The 23,114-nt window shown below is 43.0% G+C and overlaps 1 protein-coding gene across 1 annotated transcript in view; it reads left to right on the forward strand.

Moving 5' to 3' along the window:
* Positions 1–23,114, forward strand: part of clcnk (chloride channel K) — a 60,538-nt gene that overhangs the window by 32,143 nt on the left and 5,281 nt on the right. The window contains exons 10-17 of the mRNA XM_060851868.1: positions 1,612–1,696; positions 3,392–3,565; positions 3,756–3,825; positions 7,863–7,973; positions 9,310–9,523; positions 12,443–12,576; positions 15,517–15,614; positions 17,740–17,823. Of these exons, the coding sequence (XP_060707851.1) occupies positions 1,612–1,696; positions 3,392–3,565; positions 3,756–3,825; positions 7,863–7,973; positions 9,310–9,523; positions 12,443–12,576; positions 15,517–15,614; positions 17,740–17,823 (970 nt within the window). The remainder of the gene's footprint in view (positions 1–1,611; positions 1,697–3,391; positions 3,566–3,755; positions 3,826–7,862; positions 7,974–9,309; positions 9,524–12,442; positions 12,577–15,516; positions 15,615–17,739; positions 17,824–23,114) is intronic.

The following is a 23,114-nucleotide window of genomic DNA, read 5'->3' on the forward strand; positions in this document are numbered from 1 at the left end:
ACATTGTTTTAGAAGTCATCTTCCTGTTGATTTTATTTGACTAGGATGTTTCAAACAAACATGTTCCCTTGTAATATTACTGCTTGTGACATGAAAGAATTTGTAGAATTATATCTGGCATGAATAATTTACTTATAATATTTAACTAAAACACATTTAGTACATTAGTTAATGAAAAAAAGCAGAAAAATGTTTATAGTTTCCATAAGATTATGTTAGTGTCCTAGGCTCAACCATCTTCAGCTGCTTCATCAATAACCTTCTCTCGATCATTAGGCCACAAGTGGGGATGTTCGCTGATAATTGCACAATGTTCAACATCATTCGTGACTTCTCAAATACTGAAGCAGTCCATGTTCAAATGCAACAAGATCTGGACAATATCAGGGTTTGGGCTGACAGGTGGCAAGTAACATTCGTGTCACACAAATGCCAGGTTGTGACCATCATCAAAAGAGACAATCTAACCATCGCCCCTTGACATTCAATTGTGTTACCACCACTGAATCCCCCACTATCAAAATTCTGGGTGTTATCATTGACCAGAAACTCAACTGAACTCACCACATAAGCACAGTGGCTACAAGAGCAAGTCAGAGGCTAGGAATATTGCAGCAAGTAACTCACTTCCTGACTTCCCAGAGCCTGTCCACTATCCACAACACAAAAATCAGGAATGTGTTGGAATACTTCCCACTTGCCTGGATGACACAGCCTGATTGATTGGCACCACGTCCACTCCCTCCACCACTGACGCTCAGTAATGGCAGTGTTTACTACCTAAAAGAAGCCCTGCAGAAATTCACCAAAGATCATCAGCTAGCTCCTTCCAAAACCATAACCACATTCACTTAGAAAGACAAGGGCAGCAGATATATGATAACACCACCACCTTCAAATATCCCTCCAATCCAGTCAACATCCTTACTTGGAAATCATCGCTGTTTCTTCACTGTCACTGAGTCAAAATTCTGGAATTCCCTCCCTAATAACATTGTGAGTTAATACACAGCAGGTGGACTGCAGTGGTTCAAGAAGGCAGCTCACCATCACCCTTCTCAAGGGCAACTAGGGATGGGCAATACATACAGGCCAGCCAGCGACAGCTACACTCCACAAATGAATAAATTTTAAAAATATAGTTTCAATCATTTTGGAAAGAAATTAACACATTTCAGCACAGAGTATGGGGAATGTGACAAACTCCCTATCTCTAAGAAGGAAGAGAATCCTTTGGATTTCTGAGCTAGCTCAGCTGGTACGCTATATTGACTTACTTGTATTACGCTGAAACTTGAAATGTTTCCAAACAAATCGATGGTGCGAATCAGACTGTTGTCTTTCAGTGTTCATTAATTGGCAGCTGCAGTGAGAGTAAAAGGTTCATTACATAACAATACAGTGATGTCAAAATGTTCATTAACATGCAACAATATACTGTGAAAAATAATTCACTGACAGATCATTAATTCCTTTCTGTTTACTTGCACCATTCTCAGGAAAGTGACTGAATTGGTGTTTGGTTGAGCTAAGTTATCATATAATTGTTCAAATCTTTTTGGATTAACGAATAAAGCATTAGCTAATATCTGAAAACTGTTCTATCAATAGAAAGGCAGTGTACTCTGGACTTGTCACCTTACTGTTGGCATCTATCACCTTCCCTGGCAGTCTGGGCCAGTTCATGGCATGCAGAGTAAGTATTTCTGAACACAAAGCATTTTCCAGAATTTTCCTTTTATTTATTTCAAAGTATACTACATTTGTAAAAATTATCTTCCCATATATACACACATGCACATAGTCACGCAGTAGCATATCAAGGAAACAAACACTGGAGTTTGACCCTGTCCAAACAAACCAAAGGCCTCTCTCATTTGAACCAGAATATATTTATATGCATTTGAGGCACTGGAAGGGTCTGATAACTGAACAGACCCCCATTTAACTTCAGCGGATAGGCCTCAGACAGTGGTCTTTCCCCACTGCACCTTGGCAGCAGCTGCCCCAACCTTTACTGCATCCCTCAGCATGTAGTCCTGGACCTTGGAATGTGCCAATCTGCAGCACTCAGTTGAGGTCAACGTCCTTGGTCTGAAAGGCCAACAGGTTTCAGGCAGATCAAAGAGCGTCTTTCAACCTTGTAATCAGGCTTCATGTCACATCCAAGTGACGTAACAGCACAGCTACTGACCTTTTTGTTTCTTCAGCCAACAAAGACTCTGAGGGTGACTTTACACGAACTAGATTAGGTAAAGACTTAGGGAAACACATATTGCTGGTCAGTTACAGAATACTGAAACTTACTTTCTACCTGACTCATTGTAGATTCTGCCCTTCTACCATATATAGACATTCCTCTGCCCATTGGACCAGATGCTATGTTATTGAAACCAAACTGCCTTTAATCTGTAACTCCAAACACACAAGATGCCTGCTTCCCACTCTCACCATCTTGTTAGCATAACAATACTGGAATAACAATGGTGTTGAACCTATGGACATAGAAAGGGGTCTGGTATTAATAGAAGCAGTTTAGTCATAAAGTTTGAATCATTGATTCACCAAAGCAGTAATGTTCTGCCTTGTTGGAGATTGTCCACTCTTCAACCACAGGTTTCCCTTCTTCTCAGTGTTACAGGTGCTGTCTTGGTGAGGATGTGAATGTGGTTGTTAACAGAATATGTATGGGTTACATGCAGAGTAGGGAGATTGCGATGCAAGTCAGCCCACTCCATGGATTTTGTTAAAGATATTCAGGGATATGGGCCAAAGGCAGGTATATGGAGTTAAGCCACAGATCAGCCATGGTCTCATTGAATGGTAGAACAGGTTTGAGGGGCTGAATGGCCTACTCCTGTTCCTGTGTTCCCATTTAGCTGGAGTGGCTCTACTTGTGACCTCAAGCTTCTGACCTTCTTTAACCTTGTGGAGCTGAATGTGCACAGAAGGCAGGAGAGGCACACAGCGTTATTCACAAAGGGATCATCAAATACTTTCAGATGAGCCTCTTTGTGAGGATGTAGGTGCTATGTAACATCAGCACGTCACGATTCTCTTGCACTCTGTGATCGATAGTGGAAGTGCATGCATGTGAACTGCAGGGATACAGTTGTTATATTCTCCATATAATTGGAGGTAGTTAATTAAGATCCTCATATGATTGATGTTTTGGGAGTGGTACATGAGAGGCAGTAGCACCTGGAACCAAACTTCAGTGAAGGTGTCAATGGGACAAAGTTCTCAGGGAAGGAAACTGAAGCAACAAGTAAACAACATATCAGATGGAATGACCTAACTTCCCCACAACAATTCTAACAAAGGGAAATGAATGAATGACTCTGGTATAGAAGAGGTGATCTCTGACTGTGTGTTGTTTCCCTTGATGTAGCTCACTATGAAGGAGCTTCTCTCTTCACTCTTCGATCACCGGTCCTGGGGTGTGCTGTCCCAGAATGCAACACTTGACATCCAGGCAAGAGTAGACCCAGACAATCTCTGGATTGAATGGTGCCACCCAACCTTCACTTTTTTTGGCACGCTTCTCTTCTTCCTCTTCATGAAGGTAAGGCCCAGCCTTAAAATAAGCCATTAATCGCTGACCACAATGAGTTGCAGTAATTTAATGTCCGGGGCCACCACATTGTGTGCAGTTATGAATAGTCTCACATAGCCATGTGTATAATACAGGAAACAGCACCATGTTCAAGGATTCATGCTAGATTGACTTTGCATTGTTTCCCCTTTACCTCTAGTTTTGGATGCTGATCCTTGCGACCACCATGCCAATGCCTGCTGGATACTTTATGCCTGTTCTTATATATGGTAAGCTCAGGAAATAAATTTTCATGTTCAGTACAAACAACAGAGCAGGGCTCTAAAATCAAATCTTTAAAATTTAAAAGCAGTTGAAAATTTAAAACCATTGAATCAGAACCTGAACTTATCTTTAATAAACAGCTAATGCATTTACAATTCAAACACACAGAAAATTCATGGCATGGGGGAGGGGATGGCCTAGGATGGACTATTAATCCAGAGACCTGATGATGTCCTGGGGACACGGGTTCAAAAACCACCATCGCAGATGGTGGAATTTCAATTAATTTGTTTTTTAAATTTGGAGTTAAGAGTCCAATGATGACCATGAATCCACAGTTGAAAAACTCATCTGGTTCACTAATGTCCTTTAGAGAAGGAACCTGCCATTCTTACCTGCATGTGACTCCAGGCCCACAGTAATGTCCTTTAAGTTATTAGGGATGGTCAGTATATGCCAGCCCAGCCAGTGAAGGCCACATTTCATGAACATAGGAAAAAAACTACAAGGAAGCAGTGGAGACCTTTGGTCCATTGTCTCCATGCCTGGCTAAGAGACAGCATTCCAGCCAAGCTCACCACTCTACCTCTCCTCCTGCAAGGGGCTGATGGAATATGCCCCACTTGCCTGGATTCGTACAGCTCCAAGAACATTCAAGAAGCTCAAGCTCTAGGACAGAGTAGCCTGCTTGATGGCTCCCCTATCCACATGCATTCACTTCCTCCAGCACTGGCCCTGAGTAGCAGAAATGTGTACCTGTCAGAATGCACTGTAGCAACTCACCAAGACTCCTTTGACAGTACCTTCCTAACCCGTGAGCACTACCATCTAGAAGGACAAGGGCACCTCCATCTACAACTTCACCTGCAGGCCTCTCACCATCCTGACTCAGAAATATGTTGCCATTCCATCAGTGTCATTATGGCAAATCCCAGGAACTCCTGCCTAATCTCATACTTACACCAAATGGACTGCAGCAGTTCAACAAGGCAATCCCACACCCTTCGGAAGGGCAATGAGGGATAGGCAATAAATGCTGAACCATTCAGCATTGCCCACATCCCATGAATAAAATATAACTTTTTTTAAAGCCTTGTATAAGCAAATAGTTTCTTTAAAAATATGTTTTGTGTGTTTCTGCCTCTGCTACCCTCTCAGGCAGTGAGTCCCAGTGAGAGAGAGCCCCAGGCCACACTGAGTGAACAATTCTCTCTGATTCCTCTTTAATCCTTTTGTCAATTATTTTAAAACTAGGCTTTCTGGTTATTAATTTCATTTCTGAGGGAACTAGGTCTTTCCTAACCATCCTGTCTAGGTCCCTCATCATTTTGTTCAATTCGATTAAATCTCCCCTCAGCCTCCTCTGTTCCAAAGAATACAATTTATGCAACCTTTTACTTACAGCCAAAATTCTCCAGGTCTGGTAGTATTCTTTAAATCTTCTCTGTTTGCTCATCAGTTTGATCACATCCTTCCTATAATGCAGTGACCAGCACTATGAGCAATACCCTAGCTATGGCTGAATCAGTGTTTTATACAATTCTAGCTTCACCTCCTGCAAGTGGAATGAATCAGTTCAGTTTATTTATTTGTACTCAAGACATTATCCTGCATTGTGATGGACATTGTTTCAACCCAGGGCTTCAGGATCCCAAATGGGATCTCGAGCTCTGAGGCTGTTATGGAGCTCTGATTAAGTTATTGCAGCTGTGTCCTGAGGGGGCAACGTTTTCACACAGAGCGTGGAGCATGTATGGAATGAGTTGCCAGAGGAAGGGGTAGAGGCCGGATAGAAGTACAATTTTTAAAAGACATTCTGACAGGTACATGAGATTTAGAGGGATATGGACCAAACGCAGGCAGATGGGACTAGTTCAGTTTAGGGTACCTGATCAGCATGGATGAGTTAGGCTGAAGGGTCTGTTTCTGTAGCTGTATGACTCTATGACAGTCCCCACTCTCACAGGCTCTCCCTTCCTTACACACCTGCAGCCCCAGCTCTTGCACACTTTCCCAGCACCTGATATCACAGACTCTCCCCATTATTGCCATCCCCTCAATGTCTCACCCCACATCTTCACGGTTCTCACTGAAGGTCAGGATAATTTTGAAGCCTCAAAATAGTGTCACAGTAGGAAAATAGATTTGGAAAGAACTCCTTTAACCCTTTCAAGTTTCTTCAACCCTTCAGGATTCGCAGAGGATTTAAAATTTGGAAACGTTGTAAATTGTGAGGTGGGCGGTGTAAAACTCAAAAAGGATATAGGCAAGTTGGTGGGAAAAGCAGATAAGTGACGGTTAAGTTTGATGCAGAGAAGTATAAGGTGGTACATTTTAGTAGGAAGCACATGAACAAACAAGGCAAAAGAGGGAATACAATACTCAGGGGGTAGAGGAGCAGAGGGACCTGGTGCTTATATGTGCACATCATTGAAGGTGGCAGGACATATAGAGAGAATTTCATAAAGTAACCAGTATCCTGAGTTTTATGAATGGGGCATAGAGTACAAAAGCCAATGGGATGGTGATGAACTTAAACAAGCTACTTGCTAGATCTCAGCTGGAACACAGTGTATGGTTCTGCGTGTCACATTATAGGAAAGATGTGAACACATTGGAGAGATTGCAGAAGGAATTTACAAGAATGGTTCAGGGATGAGAAACTTCAGTGATGAGGACAGACTGGAGAAGTTGGGACTGTTCACCTTGGAGAGAAGAAGACTAAGGAGGGATCTGATAGACCCTTTCAGAATCAAGAGGAGTCTGGGGTAGATGGGGACAAATAACTCGCTCTCATGAATGGATTGAGAATGAGGGAGCATGGATTTATTTGCAAATGGAGCACAAGATCAACTGAAGCATTCGAGAGGCCATTGGATGATCATTTGAACAGAAACATTGTGCATGGGGAAGAGGCAGGACAGTGGCAATATGTCATAACCTTCATTGAATAGTCAGTGTAGGATGTGTCATAGAATCCCTACAGTGTGAAAGCAGGCCATTCAGCCCATCAAATCCACACCAACTCTCCAAAGAGCACCCCACTCCCCTACCCATGCCTGTCACCCTGCATTTCTAATGGTTAATCCACTTAGCCTGCACATCCATGGACAATTTGGCAAGGCAGTCCACCTAACACACACATCTTTGGACTGTGGGGGTGAAACCAGAATGCCCAGAGGAAACCTACACAGACATTGGGAGAGTACACATACTCTATACATCCAGTCACCTGAGACTGGAATCAAACCTGGGTCCCTGGAGCTGTGAGGCAGCAATGCTGACGCTGAGGCACTGTGCCACCCACATGTGATATGGGACTTGTGAGACCTCAGCTGGAGTTCTGCACACCACATTATAGAGTAACGCAGTAACAGACCATAGGCTGCTCTCTCATGAGAGAAAGAGAGAGAGAGAGAGACATGCACACAGTTGGTGCGTGGTTTAACCTGAGGGTCACCAAGCCTCGCTATGAGGGGCAAGGTTGAGAAGGAGAGTCTATCCTTGTGACCTCAGCTGATGCAGGAATTGAACTGTGATGTTGGTATCATTCGCCATTGTAAGCCAGCTGTCCAGTTTACTGAGCTAACCAAACCCAATAGATCAGGTGGTCTCCATCTGCACTGTAATACTTTTGTAATTCTGTAATGTGGCATCAGCCTGGATTGAGTGTCTCCACCTCGCACGTAGTCTGGAGTGAAATCGTTATGTCATTTCAGGAATTACTTGCGCTGTGAAAAACATCAGTGATGAACAGATGGCTGTTTAGTTTATAGAAAGGGAGGGTTTGTAATCTGTCCCTAGTTGACTATAATCAAATGGATGGAGAGTCTGATCTTGAGGTTAATTGTAGATGGGGCGATGCGCAGCTTCCCTCCTGAGAGATTACAGATGGAGCACATGGGCCCTACTCCAGGATGGTTGCACATGGGGACCACATAAAAACTGGCTCGGGAGAACTTTAAATCTGTGATTTATTTTTTTCTATAAACAATGCGTTATAAAGCCCTGACATTTATCTTCTGCATTTTGTACTCTTTAGGGGCTGTTATTGGTCGCTTAGCTGGAGAAGTTATGGCTCTTATATTTCCTAATGGCATCAAATCTGAAGGAGTCCTGAACCCAATAATTCCTGGGGGGTATGCCCTTGCAGGCAAGTATGTGCTGGTCACACATTTCCTAAATATGCTTCTATATTGTCAGCTTGTCTTACATGTCTCACCAGGTATAATAGTACTGCGCCTATCTCTGGGCTAGAAGGTCCTGGTTCAAGACCCAACAACTCCTGGACTTTAGGTTAATTAAAAATACAAGTCTCATGATGTATTCTGGGCTGAAAATGTGTTGCTGGTTAAAGCGCTGCAGGTCAGGCAGCATCCAAGGAACAGGAAATTCGACGTTTCGAGCATAAGCCCTTTATCAGGAATGAGGAAAGTGTGTCCAGCATGCTAAGATAAAAGGTAGGGAGGAGGGACTTGGGGGAGGGGCGATGGAGATTGGACACACTTTCCTCATTCCTGCGCTTTAACCAGCAACACATTTTCAGCTCTGATCTCCAGCATCTGCAGACCTCACTTTTTACTCATGATGTATTCTGCAGGGCTCATGCAGTTATTTGTGTACAGCTACCTCCAGCCATGATTGAATGGTGGAGCAGATTGGATGGGCTGAATGGCCTAACTCCTATGTCCAGTGGTCTTATTGCAGTAAACTTTCCCAATGCATTGCTGTGTTGCAACTGCTCAGTCAGAGGACTCTGCTGCCCTACCAAACTGCTGAATAATAATTCCCTTGGATGAGTTAGAATTAGGTTTTATTGTCATGTGCACTCAAGTACAAAAGTACAGGAGTCCAGTGGAAAGTATAAAAGTCACCACACACTGTGCCAACTTAGGTACCAAGGTCGAGAGTGTGTTGCTGGAAAAGCAAGTCAGGTCAGGCAGCATCCAAGGAGCAGGAAAATCGATGTCCGGGCAAAAGACCTTCATCAGGAATTTTGCCCGAAACATCGATTTTCTTGCTCCTCGGATGCTGCCTGTCCTGACATGCTTTTCCAGCATAACACTCCCCCGACTCTAATCTCCAGCATCTGCAGTCCTCACTTTCACCTTAGGTACAAAGATACCTAGTTATAAATCTAGGATAGGTTAGGTACAAAAATAGCAAAGTAAAGAAAAAAGCTAAAAGGCTTGCATTATAGTTCTTCATCATATAAATTAGGAAAATAGAAAGATAAACATTGCAGTACTTCTACTCTGGACTGTAGCATCCCTCCCTCAATATGCTTCCTAACACATACCATCTTCCTGTTGCAATATCTTATAACAAAGAATATCATTATGGCACCCAAGTGATACTTTGCTCACATCTTAGGTATATCTTTTCAGACAATGAATGTTCTGTTTTGAGCTATTGTAACCTACGGGCTATTGAAACCTTCCTCCACTGTAAGCTCAAGGAATGTGAGGTCTTCCTTTTTGTCTTGGCAGGAGCAGCAGCGTTTTCTGGAGCTGTGACTCATACGCTGTCCACAGCGCTGTTGGTCTTTGAGCTGACTGGGCAGATGGAACATTTCTTACCCGTTCTATTGGCTGTACTTGTAGCGAACGCCATAGCGCAGAAATTCCAACCTTCCTTCTATGACGGGACCATCATTGTGAAGAAGCTGCCATATTTACCCAGAATCCGGAGCAGTGTGACTGGGTTGGTATCACCCCTAATGCCAGCAGGTTGGTGAAGGGGGCCATCTGACGGGGGTAGTGGTTTGTGGTGGCAACATGCTTGAAGGGTCTCGATATTTCAGAGTATCCCATTGCAACCCCAGTTTGTTGTCTAAAAGTCACTGGCTACACACCCAGACCTGTAAGCATGGCAGGAGAGAAGGGGGAGCCTGTGAGAGGGACAGATACAGTGGCAAGGAATATGGGACTGTGTGATGGAAGGTTGAAGGGGGTAGGGGAGGAGATGCGGGACTGGGGAGCCGTTTAACCCACTTTGTTTATGACCTATCCTTTCTCATAATTTTTCTTGGCCTTTCGGATCAGGCAATCAGGTGATGAAATGATAAAAAGAACCGTGAACTTTAAAGGTATTTAAATGTATTAAATGTCTTAAACTTAAAGGGACTGTGTAATCGTTAGCACTCAGAGAGTGGGACATCTACAGTAGCTATTGCTGCTTCTGAGTTTGTGACCCCACTCCCCAGTTGGGGAGGCCCTGCTGTATTTTCTGGGATGGCTTTTGTGAACCCAGTGGCCGGGGAGGGGTTGAGCTGGAAGTTTCAGAACCTGACGCACCATTCAGCTGTTTTTTCAAGCTCTGCATCTCTTCTTGAGCATGTTTCCTGATCAATCTGACTGACGTGTTTGACTCCCGGACAAATAGGGAATACTCTGGAATGGGCCACGGCTAGAATCAGGTCATGGGCCTGCAGTTTGGCGAGTGATAGTGGGACACTGGTGTATGGAATCTGGATCTTGACAGGATTGGAGATGGTTGCTGACTCCAGGCTGTGGATTGAGGGAGGGTTGGAACGGAGTCATTCGATCTCCAATTCCAAGTGTGTTCAAGGAAGAAGGTGGACTGAGAGGAATTTTTACTGCTCCTCCTAGCCCACAAGTAGTGCTGTCAAGACACTTACATTTTTCTCAAAGCCATTATTATATCCACGTTCTCAGTAGGTTTCCTGAGGCGAAACTAGATTAATTATCAGAATACAGACACATTATAGTACTTATATAGCCAGTTGTCACAAAGCTGTTTTTTATTTCCTAAAAGCTGTTCCTTTTCTCAAGGACACTATGTCCTTGGATTATTTTCAAAGGGATTGTAAGTGCTCCCATTTCTGATTAGACTGATTTGGTACAGAGATTAAAGGGTATTGAGAGGCCTGTTTGTTTATATGTAAATAGATGAGACTTCAGGCCAAAATTGTCATGTTTTAGAAGTGACCTGTATAATGAAAGGAGAGTGGTCAGCTCTCTAGCTGAGCAGTTCAGTCCAGAGCTAGTTAGAACTTCAGCAGTGGACTGTGTGAACAGGCTCTCTCTCTCTCCTTCTGCCCTTCTAAATTCAACCTGTAAGCATCTGTTCCATCTTATTTTACCGTGTTTTAAGAAGGTTTGCTTATTGAAACTGTTGTGTATATTCAGAACACCATAATTAAGTCTAGTTTGGATAGACTGAGTTCTGTAGAGGTTCTTTAATCTGTTCTTTATGTTTCCTTGTGTAATTTTGTGAATAAATTTGTGTCTGTTTTAAAACCTGGTAGTCAACCTAGCTACCTCACTCCGGGTAATTTTAACTGTACACTTACTGAAACAAATTGCAAAGCTATGGTCAGGATTGCCTGCTCAAGAATGTTTTGAGTGGTCTGGCCTGGTCCATAACACAATCCATTTCCTGGGCGCAGGTTGGTCGGTGATCCTCCCTCCCAGACTGGCTAAATATAGATGTGGGTGGATTTGAGAAGTGATGGGTTCCAGTTTAAGATGGTTTAAATTTTAACATCCCACCCAACACAAACCCACTTTTCTGGGGGGCGCTAAATTACCCTCAAATTTCAAACCCAACGCATTATTTTTCTGCCGTAGTCTTGTGGCTCGATAGGTAGTGCCCCTGCTTTCTTCAGCAGTTCAAGTCCCACTGTTGGCCACCCAAGGAACATTCATGATTTGCTTCAACAGTTTGAGAATGAGCCAACTTTTCCTGCCAACGCTTCTCCACTATTCCCCAAAGTGAAAGAAAAATATGTGATGATATAAAGCAAAAGATCTGATTGAAGATTTGTAGCTCGGGTATCCGTTGTTGTGGTTCTGTTCGCCGAGCTGGAAGTTTTTGCTGCAAACGTTTCGTTCCCTGGCTAGGGAACATCATCAGTGCTGTTGGAGCCTCCTGTGAAGCGCTGCTTTGATGTTTCTTCCGGTATTTATATTGGTTTGTTCTTGCCGCTTCCGGGTGTCAGTTTCAGCTGCAGTGATTTGTATGTGGGGTCCAGGTTGATGTGTCTGTTGATGGATGTTCTTGCCGTACTATCTCTAGTAGCCATACACTCAGACAACCAGCAACATGAATTTGACTGGGAAAACACCACTATCATAGGACAAGCCAGACAGAGAACAGCCAGAGAATTCCTAGAAGCATGGCATTCATCCCCAAACTCCATCAACAGACACATTGACCTGGACACCATATACAAATCACTACAGCTGAAACTGACACCCGGAAACGGCAAGAACATCCATCAACAGACACATCAACCTGGACCCCACATACAAATCACTGCAGCTGAAACTGACACCCGGAAGCAGCAAGAACAAACCAATATAAATACCGGAAGAAACATCAAAGCAGCGCTTCACAGGAGGCTCCAACAGCACTGATGATGTTCCCTAGCCAGGGAACGAAACGTTTGCAGCAAAAACTTCCAGCTCGGCGAGCAGAACCACAACAATAAAGCAAAAGAATTGAGTCTAAATCAAACATTTCTGAGATACTTGCCTTAACAATTTCTATAGACCTCTGAGCATACATTATTTTACAGCTTTACCTTGTTTCCTTTAACGGGGCACCCTCCGACTGAATCTTGCCGTTCTGTTTATTTGGTATTGAACTGTTTTTCAGAGCCTATGATGTGACAGTGGAAGAGTTCATGAACACCAATATCACATGTTTGAACAAAAGTTTCAGCTACACTGATATCCTGCGACTGGTGACCTCGCGTTCTGATGATGTATATCCTGTTGTAGAGAGTGCAGGTACTTACCTCAAGAATTATGCAAAATGTCCCTTATCATAAACATTCACCTAAACTGCCTTTGGCTAATTTTCATGGTGGATTTCATGGTGGTTTGAACTTGGCGCCAGTATCATTTGTATTAGACGACTCTGGTGCTGATTTCTGATAACTTCCATTTAAGATTGAACAAAGTAGTTAACTGTATCAATTGGCATGCCCTAGACCATATCCAACTGAGAGGTGACTAATGACATGTGTGCCACTCAAGTGCCAAGCAATGATCATTAATGGCATCACTGAATCCCCCACTATCAACATTCTTGGGTTCACATTGACTATAAACTGAATAGGATGAGCCATATACAGAGGAAGCTCAATTATCTGACATTCAATTAACTGAATTTCAGATTATCCGAACAAGATCGCAAGGTCCTGATGCTTGGCTGACTATGTTATCCGGCATCGATTATCTGGCATTCGATTAACTGAATGAAATATTCCCTGCCTATGTCATTCGGATAAATGAGGTTCCTCTGTACATACTTTAACTACAACAACACTGACTATGAGTTGTGAGGCAAGTGACTCACTTCCTGTTTCCCCAAAACCTGTCCATCCATCCACAGGGCTCAAGTGAAGAATGTGATGGAATACTCTCTACTTGCCTGCATGAGTGAAATTCCAGCAACACCCAATAGATTCAAGACCATCCAAGGAAAAACAGCCTACTTAATTGATACACCATCTAGCACCTTCAACAACCACACCCTTCCACAACTACAAAGTGGCACAGTGTGTACCTTTTACAAGATGCACTGCTGGAATTCACCAAAGCTAACCGCACCATCCAAACCTGTGACCTAGAAGGACAAGGTCAGCAGATGCATGGGTGGCACGGTGGCACAGTGGTTAGCACTGTTGCCTCACAGCGCCAGAGACCTGGGTTCAATTCCTGACTCGGGCGGCTGACTGTGTGGAGTTTGCACGTTATCAGGAATCAGCACCAGAGTCGTCTAATGGGTTTACTCCGGGTGCTCCGGTTTCCTCCCACAGTCCAAAGATGTGCAGGTCAGGTGAATTGGCCATGCTAAATTGTCCATAGTGTTAGGTAAAGGGATAAATGTAGGGGAATAGGTGGGTTGGTGTGGACTTGTTGGGCCGAAGGGCCTGTTTCCACACTGTAAGTAATCTAATCTAAAACAAAACTTCAAGTTTAATTGCTAATGAAATATGTCCCCCTTCCTTCACTGCCAGAGAGTCAAAATCCTTTAACTCCCTTCCCACAGAGCACTGTGGGTATGCCCACACTCCAAGGACTGCAATAATACAAGAAAGCAGCTCACCACCACCTTTGGGAGGGCATTTAGGAATGAGCAATAAATGGTGGCCTAGCAAGCAGTGTCTACAGCCCATGATTTTTTTTAAATCACCCTGCAATCTTGATGCAGTTGAAAGCTTCTAGCTGTACAACCTAAGAAGATATATTGATGCTGTATAAGGTGTTAGATGCCTAATACAACACTGTGTTCAGAGCTGTTTATCTAATCATAGAAATAACATTACTAAGTTTTAAGGACAACAGGAGTGATGAGAAAAAAGGTGGCTTCCAGGTTTCAGGAATTTAACTTGCGAGGAGTGTTTGATTTCTTTGGAAAAGAAGAGATTGTAGGAGATCTACTTGATTTTTATTCTGGTGAATAATTCAAATATCAGTGTTATTTACAGATGAGAAAATTCAAATGTAAGGCATCCATCCAGCACAAGCTTTCACTAGTTTGGCATTGACTGTTAAATAATTCCTATCATTGTATGATGATTCAATATCATTCTGCCAAGATATTCATTCCATTCATTGATCCCTCTGATTGAAGAAACATGATGGACAGATTTTTTTTGTCTCTTGAGGAATCAAAGAAGATGGAAAATGGGCAGGAAAGTGGCAGAAGATAATCTTATTGAATAAAGAGAGATTTGAGGGGCAAAATGGTCCATTTGTCCTCAAATTTCTTATTGTTTATGTCAGTCCATATCCCCTTGTCCTTCTCCTGCAATTTAAATTCAAGTGGAATTTGTTTTTCCATATCAAATAGCTATTTGATAGTACAGAGCTTGAATAATGCAGAAAAAAATACTTTTTTTTCAAATCTTCTTATTTTGCCCTCATCAGGACAATTTAAGGGAAATATCAATATAAAAGGAAAATAACATTTATACGATATGAACGGAGAGTGCTGATTGGTTTGCAGATTAGGAGAGCATTTAGATGATGGCTGATAATTAATTACCAAGCATTGTTTATATTTTATCCTGTCAAATTGATTCTTACTACTCAAGGCATATGATTCCTGATCAGTTTTATTACAACTCTCACACCATCAACTCTGACACTGCTGATTACCTGTCCCCCATATATATGTAAGCTCTGACACAATTACCCTCAATTCATATTTATCCATTGCCTGTTCCTATTCTGTTTGGGCTCAGGAATTCCAGCTAAATTAATTGTGAAAACTGGCCGGCATGGACAAGTCGGGCTGAAGAGCCTGTTGCCATGCTGTAACCCTCTATGAATCTATAAACCGTACTATATAATAACATATTAGGTTTTTGAGAAGATACTCTAGTTTATTCCAGATTCCTTTATTCCACATGAAATCAAAGAAGACTGAATTTTAGAACATAATTAAGAGGGCAAAGATTGAGTATTGTACAGGCTCAGTTTCATGGGTGTACTGAACTTTTTCTTGTCTGAACCTTTTGGTGCTGTTGAACTAAGAATCTAGAACTGACAGTCTCCCATCTTATTTAGAAAACAGAAGTTTTTACATTTTTAATAATTACTTTAATATTACTTTAACATTCCCATGTGGAAGCTTACAGAGAACATTTTTTTAACTGTCATGGTACATGAATGTATTTTGTCCTCACATACCATCAGAGGTTCTCTCTCTGTTAACAGAATCCATGGTGCTAGTGGGGTCAGTCCAAAGGAATGAAGTTGTCAAACTACTTCAGGCTCACAGGGAAGAGGAGGTCCAAAGGGAAAAAACACATCAGGTGAGCAAACTACTGATCGCAAGCACAACGGGCCAGAAGACCTCAAAGACCCTTTCAAACAAAAGAATTTGGAGCAGGCGAAAAACATTTGTTCCCCCCTTGTTTGTTCTGCCATTCCATCTGGTCATGGCTGACTTGATGCTGCGCCCAGCTCCACAATCCTACTTATCCCTCAAAACCTTTGATTCTTAATTTTTAGTGAAGAATTTGTCCAACTCTGCCTTAAGAACAATCATTGACTCCCCCCTGCCCCTGCTCTCTGGGGAAGAGAGTTCCAAAGACCCATGGCCCTCTTTGGTGATGCATTATTTATCATTCTGTAACAATGCACTCTATCGTAAAATAGTATATTTTGTGCCTAATCATGGTTCAGCAAGGGTCAGCAATATCTTTGAAAGACCTCAGCACTTGGGTAGATTAAAAGGAAGGTTTGAATGTGTTAGTATTTCAGACTTAAATTCTAAAAATAAACATTATTAAGCATACCGACTGCCCAGCAGGTCAATGATTTATTTGTTTGAAATGGAAAGCACTTGGGTCTAAAATGTAGTTTTTATAATGTTCACTATTCTTTATTCCAAAGATCTAAACTCTGTGCTGCAACTGATTCTGGCTGTGTTTTCACTCTGTTTGTATACTACACACTCTGAAATAAACCTGAATAGATAATATTATTGAGACCTGTTTGTACATTAACTGAAGGTTCCCTTACACATTTTTATGATGCACATTTATAATTAATTTAATCCTTAAATCTAGAAATGCCAAGCCAATTGGCATGTGCTAAAATAACCTAGAAAGAAAAATAAAGGCTCATATTTATGATGCACTCTATCATGTCACCCAGAAACATCTTGAAATACTTTACACACAATAAATTACTTCTGAATTGCAGTGAATGTGTACGTGAACAGGCTAAGAAACTAACCTGATTCCTATAGGAACAGAATGAGGCCTGGATCTGTGCACTGCTGATACTGAAGATTTAATGAAGCTAAAGAGAAGATAGCAATATTTGATTATTATCCCTTCAGTCATGCTCACAACACCAAAGATATACTTTGCTGGAAGCTCTTTTTGTAAAATCATGATTTTAAAACATTGAATGAACTGAACTAAGTTTTTAAAAACTCACGCTTAACATAAGCATAATATTTCAACAATTTGTTCAATTTTCCCTGCTTCGAAGTTCAAAGAACCAAAACCAAACCCATTTCAACCAATCATCGTCAAGAATTTAATTGGATTTTAGAGTGGGGGTTTATGGAAGAAGGATTTGAACAGAATGTTCTGAATGATTTATTGATTGATGTAGAATTAGTGAAATAGGAAAATCTCTGAGTGAAGAAAGGACCATTTAGCTAACATAGTCTGTTCAATCCATCTGCCATGTAAAATGGTTTGATCAGAGACTCCTCTCCCAAGCCACAATTAGTCATCCTTTTCTTCATTCTTCAGATATGGCCGTCATGGCAACAGCATCATTTATGACTCACCCTAATTGTCATTGAGTAGCTGACAATGGCCTGCTGGGCAGTTTCAGAATGCAGTTAGAGATTAACCATTGCTGAAGGTCAGGAGTCACATGTAGGCCAGTCTGGGTAAAGAGCAAATTTCCTCCCCTGAAGGATTTTATTCACAGCTTTATTAATTGAATGTAAATTCCTCCAGTTCCCAGGGTGAGATTTGAACTCCTGTCTCCACAGCATTTGCCTGTGCCTCATCCAACAACATTGTCATTATGATCCCATTCCCTTAAGAGATACATGAGGGCAGTTTTGTTTTTACATCTGGGTTTATTGAATTTCCTTTGTGCAATTCACACTGTACATTGAAAATTCATACTGCACACTGAAAATTCATACTGCACACTGAAAATTCATACTGCACACTGAAAATTAAGCTGTGCAATTGACCCTCTTTGATTTTCCATCCAGTTAAATTAACTCACTCAGGCTCCTTCATGGGGATGTGCTCCTCTTAATCTGATTTTTCTCCATGAACCACAGTCAGACAAGATTAGATACAGGGAAATAGAAATCTGTCCTATTCACATTCTTCACCCAAATTCCCAGTTCTCTATAGGATATCCTTGGTCTAAATTATAAATGTTTTTCTTTTATAGAAAGAAGTGGATATAAATATTTGGGAAAAGTGCCACATTGATCCAGTAACTTTCCAGTTGTCTCCCAGTACGTCGTTACACCAGGTAAATGCACATTGGAATATGGAATGCTCAGCTGATAATACTTACAATGCTCTGAATAGTTACAATCTGAACACGTTCACATTTTAATTATATTCACTTTGGTCGGGATTAGTTAGAAAAATGAAAGACAGATTCACTTAGTGCCTGATCAAATATCTCACCAATAGATCTTAAAGTCCTTTTTATGTAAACATGCCTGGCCACGGTGAATACAATAAGTAGCAATTCAACACACTAACATCTATTTTGGGTAGCATGAGACAATGGAGGAATATTGGCCTGGAGAGTTTTGTCCCTTCTCCACACAATACAATGGGGGTTTTATTATCCCACTTGAGCAGTTGGACAGGAATAGCCCACTTCAGAAGTTTACAGGAGTCATGTGTGGTGAGGAATATTACAAAATACAATTATAGAGGGTCAAATCCAGCCATACACCTGTGCTCTATGTGGTTCTTCACAATGCGAAAAGCAAGTCATTGTCACAGATTCATTGTCATAGAGATGTACAGCATGGAAACAGACCCTTCGGTCCAACCCGTCCATGCCGACCAGATATCCCAACCCAATCTAGTCCCACCTGCCAGCACCCGGCCCATATCCCTCCAAAACCTTCCTATTCATATACCCATCCAAATGCCTCTTAAATGTTGCAATTGTCCAGCCTCCACCACTTCCTCTGGCAGCTCATTCCATACACGTACCACCCTCTGCGTGGAAAAGTTGCCCCTTAGGTTTCTTTTATATCTTTCCCCTCTCACCCTAAACCTATGCCCTCTAGTTCTGGATTCCCCCATCACAGGGAAAAGACTTTGTCTATTTAACCTCATGATTTTGTAAACCTCTATAAGGTCACCCCTCAGCTTCCAACGCTCCAGGGAAAACAGCCCAAGCCTGTTCAGCCTCTCCCTATAGCTCAAATCCTCCAACCCTAGCAACATCCTTGTAAATCGTTTCTGAACCCTTTATAGATAAGATTAGATTAAATTACTTACAGGGTGGAAACAGGCCCTTCAGCCCAACAAATCCACACCGACCCGCCGAAGTGCAACCCACCCATACCCCTACATTTACCCCTTACCTAACACTACGGGTAATTTAGCATGGTCAATTCACCTGACCCGCACATCTTTGTGACTGTGGGAGGAAACCGGAGCACTCGGAGAAAACCCACGCAGACACGGGGAGAACGTGCAAACTCCACACAGTCAGTCGCCTGAGGTGGAAATTGAACCCGGGTTTCTGGCGCTGTGAGGCAGCAGTGCTAACCACTGTGCCATCGTGCCGCCCACACCCTCCCCACCCCTATCAGTGTTCTGGAGAGACGACTCCCTCCGTGACTCCCTCGTCAGGTCCATACCCCCCACCAATCCAACCTCCACTCCCGGCACTTTCTCCTGCAACCGCAAAAGATCCCTGAAAGTTGCCACCCAGTTTGACAGGGTTGTTAAGAAGGCATACAGTGTTTTGGCCTTTATTAATAGAGGGATTGAGTTCCGGAACCAGGAGCTTATGCTGCAGCTGTACAAATCTCTGGTACAGCTGAAAATGTGTTGCTGGTTAAAGCACAGCAGGTTAGGCAGCATCTCAGGAATAGGGAATTCGACGTTTCGAGCATAAGCCCTTCATCAGGAATGAGAGAGAGTAGCCAAGCAGGCTAAGATAAAAGGTAGGGAGGAGGGACTTGGGGGAGGGGCGATGGAGGTGGGATAGGTGGAAGGAGGTCAAGGTGAGGGTGATAGGCCGGAGTGGGGTGGGGGCGGAGAGGTCAGGAAGAGGATTGCAGGTTAGGAAGGCGGTGCTGAGTTGAGGGAACCGACTGAGACAAGGTGGGAGGAGGGGAAATGAGGAAACTGGAGAAATCTGAATTCATACCTTGTGGTTGGAGGGTTCCCAGGCAGAACTCAGCACCGCCCCCACCCCACTCCGGCCTATCACCCTCACCTTGACCTCCTTCCACCTATCCCACCTCCATCACCCCTCCCCCAAGTCCCTCCTCCCTACCTTTTATCTTAGCCTGCTTGGCTACTCTCTCTCATTCCTGATGAAGGGCTTATGCTTGAAACGTCGAATTCCCTATTCCTGAGATGCTGCCTAACCTGCTGTGCTTTAACCAGCAACACATTTGCAGCTGTGATCTCCAGCATCTGCAGACCTCATTTTTTACTCGAAAATCTCTGGTACAGCCACACTTGGAGTATTGTGTACAGTTCTGGTCACCGCATTATAAGAAGGATGTGGAAGCTTTGGAAAGGGTGCAGAGGAGATTTACTAGGATGTTGCCTGGTATGGAAAGAATGTCAAACGAGGAAAGGCTGAGGGCCTTGCGGCTGTTCTCGTTATAGAGAAGAAGGTTGAGAGATGACTTAATAGAGACATACAAGATAATCAGCGGGTTAAATTGGGTGGACAGGGAGAGCCTTTTTCCAAGTATGGGAATGGCAAACACGAGGGGACACAACTTTAAAGTGAGGGGAGATAGGTATAAGACAGATGTCAGAGGTAGTTTCTTTACTCAGAGAGTAGTAAGGGTATGGAATGTTTTGCCTGCAGCGGTAATAGATTCGCCAAGTTTAAGTGCATTTAAGTCGTCATTGGACAGGCATACGGACGTACATGGAATAGTGTAGGTGGGATGGGCTTCAGATTGGTATGATAGGGCGGCGCAACATCGAGAGCCGAAGGGCCTGTACTATGTCCTATGTTCTATATTCTAATGTTAGTTGAGTATATTATTAATCGATTCTTAGTGCCTGAATTTTCAGTTCTCACTAGGGGTCACCGGCAATGTGATCAGGTCAGCTATACAGGAAAAATCAACTTCCAATCTGGGTCAGTGTTACTCACTGCTTAAAAATAAGTTCTGGCTGATGGGTGGATCCTCAAAGGATCGGAATTTGAGTGCCAGCAGCTGACACTAAAATCCAGGGAAGTACAGACTGCTGCATGGAGTTGGAAGCACAAATTGCAATTGCTGTGACCTGGTCCACTGTTTAAACACAGCAGCTCTGAGCAAAGGGTTTGCATACCAGGGCACTCTCACACAATGAGTGTGTAGTCTCTTGAGAGATCAAACTGTCAAGCAGTACCAATAGGCAAGAACTGGAAGCCCGGAACTCCTAACGTGGGATGGTATGGTGGCTCAGTGGTTAGCACTGTTACCTCACAACACCAGGGTCCCAGGTTCAATTGCAGCCTTGGAGGACTCTCTGTGTGGAGTTTGTACATTCTCGCAGTATCTACATGGGTTTCCTTCCTGTGTAGGTCAGGTGAATTGGCCATGCTAAGTTGCCCATAGTGTTAGCTGCATTAGTCAGAGGGAAATGGGTCTGGGTGGGTTACTCTTCAGTGGGTTAGTGTGGACTTGCTGGGCTGAAGGGCCTGTTTCCCCACTGGAAGGCATCTAATCTAAGTTTCAATTCAGCAGACAATGAGTAATCTGGTCATTTTAAAACACTGCTGATACATATGCAAATCATCTTTATAAATGGGACTATGATGACTGGTAGGAAAGATTGGAGATTAAAAAGCAGATTTTGTAAAAATCTATTTATTTTGACGATTGAAGTCACGAGCCTTCAGAGTACAGAACGGTTATTTAGCGAGTAACCTGGTGGTGGAAAGGAATCAATGCTTGTTCTGCACTGATTTAAGTCATTTCATCCAGGGAAATGACAATGGTGTTAAAAGTATTTAGCATGGGCACATTGAGCCAAAAGGCCACTTCCTGTGCCTTAATTACTGTGTAACTCCAACCAGTCTCTGGACTCCCTAGAGTGAAAGATTCAGGCAGAGTTCATCATTGGGAGTTCAGTGGCTACTCCTCAGTGCACCTATAGGTGGGGACAGATCACAAGCTGAGATATAGCTCGAAAAGCCCATCCACATTCATTAAGTAAGCTCCCACGAAGATGGCCTCACCTGGGGAAAGAACTGGATGGATGCCAGCAATCTTGGAACTGTACTCCCGACGAACTGAAAGCTTACAGCTTTGATAGAGTCAATCCCATGCCCGGACTTATAGCCAGATATTGTCTGTGACCATACGATCGGTTTGGGAAATTGTGTGATGAATGTTTGCGGGCAATTCCTTTGCCATTTTTTGTGTTTATTAACGGAGTCTGGATTGTGGAATCACTCCTGATGAGTTGTGAATCTTGTTAGTTCTGTACTAGACTGGGCAGTTCCCTGTTCTTTGCTGGATATAAATGAGAGCTGTTTGTGGATTCTAAATTAGACTGTATGGACTGAGCTTTCAGACTCCACTGAGACCAGGGTTAGACACAATTCAGGATGAAAATTAACCTGACCAGCTGGTGCCCTTGTTTCCTGGCTGTGGGCTATTTTATTAGAGACAAGTGGTATTATCACTAAACCAGAAAGCCAGGCAATGTTCTGAATCCTGGGTTCAAATCCTGCCAGGGAAGATGATGGAAATTTGAATTCAATAAAAAAATCAGGGATAACCATTGTTGGGGAAAACCCATCAGGTTCACTAATGTCTTTTAGGAAAGGAAATCTGCCATCCTAACCTGGTCTGGCCTACATGTGAAGGACTTATGCCTGAAACATTGACTCTCCTGCACCTCAGACGTTGCCTGACCTGCTGTGCTTTTTCAGCACCACACTTTTCAACTCTGATCTGCAGTCCTCACTTTCTCCTGGGACTATGTGACTGCATACCCAGAGCGATGTGTTTGACTGACAATTGCCCTCTGTACAATTAGGGATGGGCAATAAATACCCAGAGATGTTCATGTCTACTGAGTGAATGAGGAAACGTTCCAAGCGGGCCTAGAATCTACCACTACATGGGTGCAGGAGCAGCCAGAACCTGTCGGAAAACATCGCCCCCACCAATACTACCACATCACTGTGATCCTTGAAGTGACCTAGCTACCAAACTTAATTTTAAAAGGTTGGAGTGAAGGTGCTGCAATCTATAAACATCCTCTTAATCGTTTACTGACAATGGCAACTTGCTGCTATTCTCAAACTGAAACTCGCTCTTGCTCATTAATTGACTGCCTCAGGGAAAAGTGAAGGAAGACTTTGCCCCCTCCCAGAGTAGTTTCAGGAACCAGAACAGTCCTGGCCTCTGTTCCAGGAATCTCCAGCTGAGTGTCTCAGAGCCAGTCGGTCTCACATAGTTTGTTTGGCCCAACACCGAGAGTCAGGCGATGGATTTCTATACAATTGGTCTGAGATTCTCAACTAAATAGTGCAGTGGTTTGCTGTTTCTTTCTGCAGCATGGCTGACTGGGAAACTCGTCTGCACTTAATGTCTGTCA

This window comes from Hemiscyllium ocellatum, chromosome 37 (assembly GCF_020745735.1).
Source record: "Hemiscyllium ocellatum isolate sHemOce1 chromosome 37, sHemOce1.pat.X.cur, whole genome shotgun sequence".
Taxonomy (NCBI): domain Eukaryota; kingdom Metazoa; phylum Chordata; class Chondrichthyes; order Orectolobiformes; family Hemiscylliidae; genus Hemiscyllium; species Hemiscyllium ocellatum.